At 35.7% G+C, this 13,565-nt stretch overlaps 1 protein-coding gene across 2 annotated transcripts in view; it reads right to left on the bottom strand.

Annotated features, from left to right (window-relative positions):
* The window catches only part of LOC145687808 (dual specificity calcium/calmodulin-dependent 3',5'-cyclic nucleotide phosphodiesterase 1-like), a 714,058-nt gene that overhangs the window by 72,307 nt on the left and 628,186 nt on the right, over positions 1-13,565 (bottom strand). For both annotated transcript variants that reach the window (XM_081761233.1, XM_081761240.1), the window contains 2 exons: positions 11,462-11,602; positions 8,736-8,905 (listed from right to left, as the gene is read on the bottom strand). In XM_081761233.1, the coding sequence (XP_081617359.1) occupies positions 8,736-8,905; positions 11,462-11,602 (311 nt within the window). The remainder of the gene's footprint in view (positions 1-8,735; positions 8,906-11,461; positions 11,603-13,565) is intronic.

Genomic DNA, 13,565 nt, shown 5'->3' with positions numbered 1-13,565 from the left:
TAATAATAATAATAATAATAATAATAATAATAATAATAATAACTTCGCAACTTCCGAACCGTGAACTGAAACAGATTCAGATCTTTCCAATTCTTTATTTTGCTTCCTTCTCGAATACATAAAGGATTAAGAGCATTCACTAAGAATTATTAACTGCTTCCCACAATAACTTCTATCTAATTTGCTTAAAATAAGTCCACGAAGGAGACACTCAATAGCATATCTTCTGAACGTAACTCAGATAAAATCACAATATAAACATGTCAACTTCTCTATATAGGATATTCTTAATATTTTCTGCCCAGCTCTAAGTACTTTCAATATCCAATGGCGTACTTGCTTCAGATGGAGACGTGAATAGTGGTTTGAATTCTACTTTAAACCGTAGTTTCAGCCTCATGTAGCCATGTGGTGAGAAGAGATGTTTAACTGGAATTAATCAATTATCATCACAACTCTTTGCTTACATACACAACAAACATTAATACATGGTTTCACTCGGGAGGTTGCGTTTGTTTCAAAGAATTAAAGTATATGTACGTCATCATCCTTAAAATATACACATGCTTCTGTTTGAATACAGAATGTCAGGATTTTATAGGGGGGAAAGAACACATGTGTATCTGTAACCTCAATATACACAATTTTCTGTGCAATTCAACAGTCATAACAACTGTTCAAGAAAAAGAAAACATATGCATCAATACCAAACGTATTAGTGCTACTCCAGAGCAAACAATGCCACAATTTCCTTGCATTTGATCATGGCGCATACCAACGTCAGTGACACAAAATTTTCTGTATGTTTCGAGGAAACACCATAGTTTTGCAGGAATAGAACGTGTGAGCCACAGCGACTGAGATATAACTAAGTTTGTTTCTAATCAACGGTTTACAGTGCGCATCATCATGTAGCTATTACGTGTATTGTAAGCTTGAAATTTAGAGATTAGTATGCTTTTAGTAGGCTTTTGCTAGAGGTAAACGGCATTGTAGTAGGTCTACACAGACTCGTGTCTAGAATTTTCTTAAGGGAGCATGAACATGGATTCTTAACTCTCGAAAAAAAAAGTTTACAATATTGTGATATAAGCAATATATATGTACTGCGCATCAGCCGAATTAACGTTTGACAAGAACCAATGAGCTCGTGAGATGCTATTGCCTAAACCTCCGACAAGAAATTAGCTTTCCACAAGCGAATATTGTTATATGTTGACAATGTTCTATATTATGCAGCATTTAAATTCACATTTGGCGTGAACCAATGAGCTCGTGACGCGTTATTCCAAACTTTCAGTGAGAAATTTGCTTTCAGTGGGTGATTATTGGCACATGTTGAGAAGGTTCTATACTAATTTCTCGGCAGCAGTAAAATCAATATCTGGCTTGAGTTAACGAGCTCACGACGTGCTATTGCTAAAGGCTTTCAGAGACGAGAAAATTGAGTTCAGTTGGTAAAAATTTCAATATGCTGATAAGATTCTCGTCTCACTAAGAACATACAGCATATCAGCCGAATCAGATTTCCACATCATAGTGCTGACTCGAAGTGAATTGGCGAACGTGAGAGCCCCGTTGAAGATCAAACGTCAATTTGGCGGCAGCACACAGTAGTAGACAATAGCAATACCCATGCCTAGTGCTGATGTACACTCATGTCCAAAATTATTGTCGCATGTTTATAAATATGTTGTTGCAGGAATATAATTTGATAACAAATTCGCCCGGTATTTCTTACAATGTTAGTATGTGTATAATCGGCAAAGAGATGTATGTGGCAAATTTAATGTCAAAAGAGCAGTAAATAAGAACAATAAAACAAAAATAAAATTTTCTTGTCCATTTAGCAACATTTTGTTTTACTCATTCTAATTTTCGTATTTATAGTTCTTTTCTTATGAAATTTACCACAAATATACATTTCACGATTATACACATACTATCAGTATTAAAAGTACCTTGCAAAATCATTATCACATTCTATTCTTACAAGAAGACAGTTATAGATATGCGTCAATTATTTTGGACATGAGTATACATACTGTATATGTTGTTGAGTGTGCTATTTTGAACTGGTAACAAAATGTACTAAATATGAATTGCAGTAAACATGTATTGAAAAAATTAAATTTTTCAGTTTAACGTGGCACAATTATGCCCTTTTGGCTAAGGGAGACGGATGATGAAGGCACGTGAATGATGATGCAAGAATTGGTGGAATGAGAATGTAGAAGGAAACAGGAATCCCTCGTGGAAACTTACGGACACGAAGTTGTCTACCACAAATTTACTTAAACGGGGATTGAAGCAGGGATCCCACGCACCAGAAGTAAGAACGCAATCACTGAGCCACCGTACCCTCAACATATATTGAAGGCTGTTATTTTATTGTCCATACAATCTTCATTAACATATGCTTTATCCATTTAAAACGGAGATTTTATGCAGTAGTGAGTATTGATAAACTGATTAGAATCTTAAGAAACTGAACAAATCTAAAGAACCCCATCAAAGTCCGTAGTAATACACATTATAAACGTGAAAAAGGTTACCCATCGGAGACACAACATTATGCTGTTTGTTTCATAGCTCAGTTCTTGTAAATACAGTGAAAACTGTCTTTAGCGGAATCGAGCGGGACTTGCAAGAACTTCCGTTAAAGTCAGGTTTCCGCTTAGTGGAGGTAGACCTTTCCTTTCTTTCTTTTTTTTTAAATACATGCTTATAAAGGGGCATACTGAGAAAATATATTGCTGTACGTACATTGTTCGATTACAGTACTTCTTTCTTCTACGAATAAATACACAATAAATAAATAAAATGAATACAAAATATACTATGCACATGTTTTCTTTATTTTCTAATAGCCAAGCAGCGTTTTCTGTGTACATTGCTGCTTGGCTGCTTGACTTTCCGCATACACTTTACCCTGAGAAATTATTCTAAGTGAATCAGAATCATTTTTCCGTAAGGGAAATTTTTGCAGTTCCTTTAAACTTCTGAGAGCATCTTGATATGTATTTATTCTACACTCTTCTTCGAACTGGGTATCGTATTCCTCTTCTTCCTCTATCTCGTTTTCTTCTTTCCGATATTCGGTATGATTCTTGATTAAGTTGCGGAGATTAAGGACAATTTGTGGGGGTGAATATGAGTAGTGTTTGGGGAAGGTAAACACTGTCCAAAAATATTTAACAAAACAACGAATATTTTATCGCAGACAGTGTAATGTATATGTCTCACAAAATGTCTAAACATCTTCTAAACGATGTAGTCCGGATCTCAGAATTTTCCGTTAAATGTTTATTTTTCTTTCCGTTGTCCGCATAACACAGTTTCCGCTTAGTGAAGGGACTTTTTACATGTTTTGTTCTCCAAAATTCATGGGACCGTGAAATATTTCCGTTTAAGACAGTTTTCCGTTTAATAAAGGGTCCGTTGAAGACAGGTTTTACTGTAATACGAAAAGAGAAAGTGTTTATTTTTGAGATGCTGAATACATATGTAAAAAAAAAAAAAGTCACGCTCATTTTCACGCTCACATAATTAACATTGAAACCGGAGATGGTAGATTTCTACCACTTCCGGTTAGAGAGATAAGAGCTTAAAATGCAAACTATTTTTGGGACACTGAATCCTTCTGGCTATACCGTTCTTGTTCTGATACCCATTGCCAGACTGACTGATATAGCCGTGCTATAACAGTTTCCCTATTTCTCCAGGCGTACTTTGGAAGCCTAATAATGGTCACCACTTCTATGTAATATTGAGCGGGTTTTACTCTGCGCTCGATAAGACGATAAGTAATTATAAAATACTTTCCACCTATATTTTCAGAAAAAATGACGGAACTAGATTGATTTTATAAGAGAAAGAGTACAGATAAAATGTAAGATCAAATTTTTTCATGCTACATCAATCATTTCCATGTTAGGCAATTATAGTTTTATTGAGAAGTATACAAATGCACTTTATTTTGAGTTAGGAAGTTTGGGAAGGTCTGACCCAGATGGATCTTCCGTGGGTCCGCCCCTCCCTTGAGGCACATAATATTTTACCTAAATGAATTATTATTGGCGCACATTGTATAACTTCCTGAGTGAGTAAGCAAATCTAATATGTCTTGACATGTACGAATATTTCGAAGAACCAAACGCCTTTCAAAAATTCAAAAAAATGAAATGAAAAATATTTGAGTTTTACGTCCTACGATTATGCCGGTTAGGCTAAAGGAGACGGTGATTATGAGAAATGAATGAAATGGTGGAATGAAGAAAGTGGGAGGAAACTGGAGAACCCAGAGAAAACATACGAGCACGGTGTTTGTCCACCACAAAGTCCACACGGCGCGAGCTGGGATCGAACCAGGGACCCCAAGCATCGGAGGTGAACGCCCTAAAACTGAGCCACCGCGTCAAAAATTCAAGGAAGAGGCAATTGTCCCACCTTACCCCCGCTTCGAGCGCCCATGTTCATGCAATTCCTTAATTAAACTATTTGAAGCAGCAGACAATTTGAACGTTATATTATAAAGACAGCTACACATATTTCTGAAAACATGTTCATTATACTTTAGATCTACAGGAGACTTTTGAGATCAACGGCCTTTTAGTAATCCTTTATACAAAGAAAACATGCTTTGGATTAAACTACCACTTTAGTATTTGGTCCAGTGCAAAATCCTGGAAAAAAAATATAAATAAATACCCCCAATTATTTTCGTCTACATTCTGCACCGACGCAAAGCAAAGCACAAAAGGAAGATTAACGACCATCTATTGTGAGGCTTAACTTTACCGCAAAGCTTCAAATATGACATCCAGTATTAAAATGTAAAATGAGCTGTTGTTTGTTGCTATAAATGCAAAATCCGTCTATTAGATTATACAAGGTTATACAAACATATTGTACTACAAATTACCACGCGTTATCCATTTTAAATAGATTAATTGGGGTACATTCGTCAACTGTTGAAGGCCTTTTGTCTTCTCGCAAATTGCATTTTCGTACTATGAGCGTTCACCTTTACTACAAATAGCTTATTCAAATGTCTGTGTTTGATTTAAAACTACAGTATACTACATTGTACAGTCAGTGACAAACGTTCTTTTCGTTTGATGAAATTAGTTTCGTAACTAACTCCAGAATGGAAGGACAATTTCAGTATGGTCTTCAATAAATTAAAAAAAAACATAATTTTCTGTACGGTCCAGCCATACCACCGTTACTCTCAAAATAAATGTTACCAAAGGGAAATAACTTTTGTCGTTGACTGTACATAGTCCATCCTAATAATAAAAAGTGAACGTGTCCGTTTGTGCGTCACGTTAATTCCTAATATTAACGCACAGTCACGCTAATAGATGTCGCTAGCTGTGCTGTCGTTTGCTACTCAATGATTTAAATCAACACACTCTTATGTAGAAGGAAGATCTTGAATAACTGCATAGTCTATATATTATTTAGTGGTTGCTGGACAGACTCAAAAATAAATAAATTTGTTTTCACATGAAACCAAACGTTTATATAAACATTTTATATACAATATTTATAGCTGGTTTACGATGCATTTTAGTTTATTAGTAAAAATATGGATAATAATAAAATGGTAATTACAGTATTATTTTGGAATTATCTAAAGCATTTGATACAATATAACACAAAATTCTGCTATATAAGCTATTTAAGTAACCTAAAAACGGACTGTTGAAATTGGAAACTTTCGAAGTGAATGCCACAAGGAAAAGTCCTAGGGCCGATTACATTTTAAATATATGTTAATGGTTGATTCTTCGTCTACCAGCAATTACATAAGTTTGGTAAGAGGAGGATGATTACAATAGGAAGATTTCGTCCAAAGCTTTTCCGGGGAGAACGTTCCTAGCATCGCTGCTACGTTCCCTCTTTGACCAACCATACTTAGTCTTTGTATAAGATAGGATGAAGTTCGGGTTTCGCCTGTGTGCAGTGTCCAACTTCTTTAATGAAGTTTAGGCTTTCATGACTCCAGGAGCCACAAGTTTCGATGGCGATAGTGACGAAGTGGTATTTGTCCAAGAGATTGTTATATTTTCGTCTCTTTTCATGTTCTCTGCGAGTTGCAACCGTCACAGCTTTTGTGGAAGATAAGGGAAGATTAGAGGGGGCTAGGGTATCGGCACAAGTGAAATCCCATATTAAAGCCTTCCCTCGTTTCCAAGGCACCAAAGACATCCCGTCAGGTCTCTTGCTATCAGAGCGACTACACCCCATTGGCTCTCTCAAGGAAGGCGTTCCAGAGAACATGAGATCTTTCATAATGAGGTCGTTAACAGTGGAGTGGCGAGAGTATCTGCAACCACTGTGAAGACATGATAAGCCATGTATACCTTTCTTACCCACTAAACTTCCGCGAGCAGGGCAATGATGTTGCTCCCAAACGTAAAGCACAAGTGATTCGAAAACTTTCGTCGGGAAGATGCAGCCCTATTAAATAGGTACGGAGGTGAGATAGCCTACAACCAGGCACCTGCTTCAGGGAAAGAAGTCTCAAGAAGACGTGCCTTATCCTCAGGATTGGTGGAGGACTGAAGAAGAGAAGATAATCTGGAGTTTATAAGAGGAGTGTATATTTAAACCATTAGAGCTTTTAATTGATCACGATTTTATCCTATAGTGTTCATTGGGACGAAAGCTTTGGGGGAACAACTAGTTTTTTAAAGGTAGAAACACACAAAACGACCAATGAAATGAAATATGTATATATTTTTGAATTGACTAACTGGATGTAGGTAAACAATGATCTGGCTTCCCAATTGAGAGGTTCCAGCTTCAAATTCTTCGGTACCGGTAGTTATCATAGCAGGGTTTTCTATAGTTTCTTCTCAGTTCCACTAGGCGAATTCTGGAATTTGTACCTTTTAATATAAACTATGGCAGACTTCGCTTAAAAAAATATACTTTTCATCTTTATTTTTAATTGTGTCCAGAGTTTTAAAATAAACTCCATTGTAGTTTCAACAGTAGTCTATGTTAATAAACAAATACAATCTTCATTTTTGGACTTTAAACCTTAATTTATTTGATATAAAGGTGTCCGAGAGCACAAACTACAAGTAAGAAAATCTTTGAGTTTAGCGTTCGAAGATTATGTCTCTTAGGCTATGGGAACGATGATTAAAGCAAATGAATGATGAGGGAAGAATTGGTGGAATTATGAAGTGGGAGAAAACGGGAGTACGCGAGAAAACTTACGAACACGATGTTGTCTATCACAAACTTACTGGGCCGGGGATCGAACCAGGAACCCACGCACCAGAGGTAAACGCTCTACCACTGAGCCACCGTGTCCCCAAACTACAAGTATATATTATATTATCTTCAATTATCTTCAATATTAACTACAAACTATATTATCTTCTGATATGACTTAGAAAATACTTGAAAAGCTTGAGTCAGAAAGTACGTGTTATTGATAACCTGGCTTCCAAAGTTTATGTTATTTGCACCAGTCAGATAATTAGCTTGAAACTCCTGTAGTTATAATAAAATTACCTGCTATCTTACGAACATGATACCCCTCACCTCTGGACTAGTGGCTAGCGAGCAACTTTGGTGCACGTGATTCCGGTTTAGATTCCCGGTGGGGGAGCATTGAATGCATTACAGTGGTTCGGATTCCAACCTAAATTGTATGCCCATGTGTCGTATATCCTCGCTGTTGAAAAGGAAAATTAAATCTCTAAAATTAAACTTACACATGTGGTCTTATTTCGTTTAGTTTTGTAACGCAGCTAAAATTAGTTACTGAAGGTACGGGGGGAGGATTACGAGATGTTATTTTACTATAACTAACAACTGATAATGCTTGCAGCCTCACAATCATAGTCACAAACAAAGCCCTGCTCTGGGTTGTTGTATCCAATAAATCTTTTCGTTTAATGTAACAAGAATTTTAGGAATGATCCAAAAACATGGATCAAAAGATTGCGATCTTGACCAAGAATTTTAGGAATGATCCAAAAAATGCATAAAAAGATTGCGATCTTGCCCAATAATTAGTTTTTGGAACACTGATCACAAAATTTTTGAACGACCCGTAATTCGAGTTTTCGTATTTTCTACGGAATAAGCAAATCATACTGAGTTAAGTTATAGTTTGGGTTTGGCTACACTACATGTAGTTCTCTAGATATAAGGCGTACAAGAAAAATTTCAATTGAAATATATTGGATCTTGGATCTGGGGTTACAAAATTTTTGAATGGCCTATAATTCGAGTTGTCTTATTTTTTACGGAATAAGCACATCATACTGAGTTAAGTGATAGTTTGGGTTTGGCTACAATGTAGTTCTCCAGATAAAAGGCGTACAAGAAAACTTTTGATTGGATGAAATATATTTTATCTTCGATCCGGGACCTCAAAATTTTTGAACGGACACTAAATCGAGTTTTCGTATTTTCTACGGAGTAAGCATATCATACTGACTTAAGTGATAGTTTGAGTTTGGCTACACTGTATGTAGTTCTCCAGATATAAAGCACACAAGAAAAGTTTTGATTGAAATATATTGGATCTTTTGATCCAAAAAGCTCCATGAATACCGAATATGCTTCTGAAGTGTGTGGCAGACCTACAGCTTTTATCTGTCCGTGTGAGAACAAAATTCTGAAGTCTGAAAGAGATCTACGAATTCATTTTAAAGGTCTCTTATTTACTTATTGTGATAAATTCTAGAAACAAATATTATTACCTGAAAGAAGCACTGGCATGGTGATTCTCCAGCACAGCCCTGTCGTTGTAGAGTAACGCGGTGTCACTCCCGGACATCACATGAAAATTATTTGTGGTTCCTGTGTGCTCGAAGTCGTGAATGATGGCTGCGACCAGCGTGGCGAAGATTTCCAAATCGGTTAACCAATTCTGAAGGAAATTAAAATTACAGGATAAACAAATGGTAACTAAATACAACGACAATATTAATTAATAGTCTACTTATTATGTTAATGTTTTGGATAAGAAAAAAGACCAATAATGGAAATTTTGCTGTTATCTTCTCCTACCATTTTTCCTACATAGTCAATTAAAAAAGAAACAAAGTGATCTATAGATCTTAAAAGATCAGAAATCTAATGATGATTTACATCACACAAAAACCTCATATCTACTTTATACCCAGCCTATTGTGCATTCTAAGTTTGTTCACTATATTCTAGACTTATTCCAAATTTATAAATTTCATACTTTATTGCAATTCTACCTATTAAGTTTCATACTTGGAACGAAGAATTCTATTATGTTTCAGACTTTATTCCAAGCATATTTGTTGTTTCAGTCCTCTTTTTGAAGTTTATTAGGCCTCATACTATCAATCACATTATAAATCTACTATGTTTAAGATTTTACAGTAAGCTTATTATTTTTTAGAGTGAATTATCCTTCATTATGGCTATTATGCTTATAGGAAGCTTATTTGTCTTTAATTCTAAGTATTTTATATTCCAAACTTTATTTTAAGTCTCAATCATTTTTCAGTTCTCATTCTAAGCGTATTGTTTTCCAGACAATATTCTAAGTCTATTATGGTCTATACTCCATTTTAAACCTATTATGTTTCATACTTTGCTTCGTGCCTGTTAAAAAAAAAATCCTGGCTTAACAACTCTTAGAGATCAGGGCCAGGAGCGCACCCAGAAATTTTTGTTGTGGGGAGGGGATCCAATATTACAAGCCACTACGTCTATGTAGTAATGAACGCACGCCGTAACTTAAATTTTTCTTGGGGGGGGGCAAGCATTAATACGCGTATTTGGACCCCGTAGAAAAAGTTATTTTTCTAATTCTTGGGCCCCCTCTTTCCATCCTTCTCTTACTCTTTATGAGCCTCCCGGAGCCTGTGGGCCCTCCCGCACGGCAAGGTCTGCGGGGCCGTTAGTATGCCTCCGGGCCCGTTCCATACATGACAAATTAATTAAGGGAACAATATTGATAGATCTCAAAGCCACACGAATAAATATTATTTCTAGTGGCCCTAATATAGACATTTTTACTGACATTAATGGGCACACGACTCATTTTCGTTTTATTTACCTTCTGTATGCTGTTTTGTTTATGTAATATAGTGAACCTGTTTGATGCTTCATTTATAATTTCATGTTCGTATCGTATATGGAATAATAAAAATTTTGTCTTAAAATGGGCCCCCTCGAACGGCAAGGAGCTTCCCTGGGGGGCAGTTGCCCCCTGCGCCCTACAAGTTACGGTTCTGATTGAACGGTTATTCTTCTGTACCCGATAAGTGATTGTAAGATATTTCCACTTATCTTTAAAAAATGATAGAATTAGATGCTTTTATAATAGAAAGAGTACAGATGAAATGAATTATCAAATTTGCCTCTTAAACAAGTATAGTTTTATTTAGAAAGTGTACAAATGTATGTTGAATTAGGAGTTTTGGAGGGGGATCCAGACCCGGTGAATCTCATTCCCATGGGCCAGGGCCTACTTGTGCCTCTGGGGTGACGTCTGGTGAGCAATAGACTCCCCTTGCCGTTAATGCTGCCTTTCTAGACTTTGAGTTCGATACATCTTTCTTTTATGTAGCTTTTCAATTGTTTGCACGATGTTGAGTGGATGCCACAATGGCAACACCATTTGATGAGTATGATCGGTTATTCATCTTTGATCAAACCAAACCCAACATTGCTTTACTTCGCTGGTCTCATGAGAAACGGTTTCCAGTCTATCATGTTTCAGATTTTATTCCAAGCTTAACAAGTTGCAGACTTTTTTCCAAGACTATTATGTCTCAGCAAATTTTTAAGAAGATTTTTGAGCAAATTTTCAAAAGAATTTTAGCAAACTGTTAATGAGGTTTTAGCAAAATTTCTTTCAATAAATGAAGGAAACATTGAGAAAAAATGAATTGATTATGTCATTATTTGACTGGTATTTGAATATATATATGTCTTTAATGTAACATTCAACTACATGATAAAAGCTTATTTTTTGCTGTTTCAATTTTGATCAAGTTATTCCTGGCTCCTTAGTTTTCACATGTTGAAGTATTTGGAGAATTCTCCAAAGTAAATTTTACCTTTCGATTTCAATTTCTCTCTCTCTCTCTTTTTTTTTTTTTTTTTGTTTTAAATGAAAGTGGAGACAGCTTAATATTTTTTTCTCAATTCTTCATTTATAAATAACAGGAGGACGTGGGAAGCCGTATCAATTTCTTTGAAACTAATGGAACTTGCTTTATTCCCTCCCTCTTCCGTGTTGAAAGGTCAAATATTTCTATGGAAACGACAGGAATGGACACTCGCTGCACACGGCAGCGGAACTACAGATCAAATTTAAATTGGCTCCACGCACAAGGCCACAAGCGTCACCTGCATCTGCTATTTCACTTTTGCCTCTCTCTCTTCCTTTATATTTTTTTTTCTGTTTTTTGCATTATATCGTTTTTTTTGGGGTTTTTACCATAAGTCCGGTCTGACAGAGCATATAATGGACGGTCTGTGCCACATCAGCTGCGTGCAAATTGTTGTGGTAAGGGTTTCTGTATCGGCAATATCCCTCCTCTATCCGAGTCAGGAAGGTTTCCAACGTAGCAGGCGGGACCTGAAATAACAATAATAAAAAAATACAAATTATTATTGCTAATATCATTAGTAGTGTTTTATTATTTTTACTTTTTAAGCATATTATTCTTCCTAGAGCCTTGAATCGGTTTTAGAACACTAAGAAATTACGTTAGAGAGATGCTAGGAAAGAAGTACATTTATTAAACATAACAAAGACAATATATCAAAGTATAGACGAGGTGTATCCAGGTAGATTGTTCACTGTAATTTACTGAACAATCAGTTAGAAATATACATTACAGTTGATTTACCATATCCAGAGACTAAAGGAATAGCTGCATTTTTAGCCCAGTAAAAATAGTTCGACGAGCTGAAAAAATTCTAAATAAGCTGAAATTTTCAGGATTTGCTCTTTGTGTCAAATACAATGAAACCCAAAAGTCCCAAAATATCCCATGTGAGCTTCATCCTCAAAATGGCGGTCAAACATGGCCGCCATCCCATACGCTCCTAGTTTTCTATTTCAGCCTGTATCTGGCAAACTAACAACGATATTTCAATTTAGAAGACTTGATTTTACTCTGCAGGAACTGCACTTTACTTTGATATATTACACATTTAAATAAAATTACACCCAAAACCGTTATTTGTGATCAAAGTTGATAATTACTCGATTTCAGAAAGGCATTCTGTAGTATTTTGCGCTTAAGCTCCTAAACCATTAGAAAATCGTGAAAACATGTTCATATATGTTCGATTGTGTTTCACAAGCTGCATTTTAGAAGGAAGATCATCAAAATCGGATCATAACTTTTCGAGATATTTACTCTGTTGTAAGCCAAGCTGTCAGCGATGATTTAAAAGAAAAGTACTAACTGGTGGTTAAATATCTTTTTTTTATATTTAGTTCGCATGGTGTTTGCTAGATGGTAGAAAATGTCAACACCTAATTTTGAAAAAAAGTTATCAAATCACATTTTCACTTCGAAACATTTCATTTGTGTAGCATATGCATGAATATTAAGTCCTTGACATGTGTCCCGTGCGAATAATTCAAACATCGTTGGGAATATGTCTTTAGAAAATCCCAAAACGAAATGCACGTTGTTTCCAAAACTGTGTTTAGTTTCCAAAACTGTGTACAGATGTCAGAAATATCCCACATTAAGAAGTTATACATATAAAAGAATGTTCACATTAAGAAAAAAAATGGTAGTCAAAGAGTTAACGAAGTTAAACATGTCAGTATTCTGAAATAGTTTCAAACGGCATAGATCGTACTGAATAAAATTCTGTGAAATAAAACATAGATTCAAAGATGATAAGCAAAACGATTAATCGTCATCCTTCTCATCATCGTCAGCTGTGTGGAATTACGACAACATTGATTTGATTGCATGTAAATGCAATTCCTTCTCTGCAGTGTGATCCGCTGTGATGTATAATAGTACGAGGTTGACTTGTTCAATGTATTGTAACCACGACGAGAAACACAATAATTTGTGGCTTCTTCTTTAAAAGGCGTACTTATTCTGATACCCCCATGCTACAGAAAATTGCATGACCATCTAGTGTTCTCGTGTTGACGTCATCGTTATCAAAGACACATTGAATAAAATGTAATAACGGTTGTGGAGTACAATATGATATACTTGAAAATTCGTATCCTCTATTCTCATTGTAACTTCTACAAATTCCAGGTCTTTGAAAGATAGGTCTATCGATTGGCTGCCGAGAATCAAAATGACGCAGGCTGTATCTTCTACACCGTGTATAGCAAGCTGATTGGGAGATATAAAAGTTATGGGTCTGCATAACGAAATAATAGAACTTCAATCATACTCTGTTTTCGGAATATCCTGAAATTACTTTTCTTTTCTTTGGTGATGCCACTTCACAGGTCATATGTTTTAGTGATGCAGGAATGAGATCATTGTGCCCCTCATAGATTTGTTCTGCTTGAAGATATGACATATTATCATATACTTTGGATTGAATAT

The sequence above is a fragment of the Thermobia domestica genome, chromosome 1 (assembly GCF_964235325.1).
Source record: "Thermobia domestica chromosome 1, izTheDome1.hap1.1, whole genome shotgun sequence".
Classification (NCBI taxonomy): domain Eukaryota; kingdom Metazoa; phylum Arthropoda; class Insecta; order Zygentoma; family Lepismatidae; genus Thermobia; species Thermobia domestica.
The sequence above is the reverse complement of the archived record's forward strand: the minus strand, read 5'-3'. Positions and strand labels throughout refer to the sequence as shown.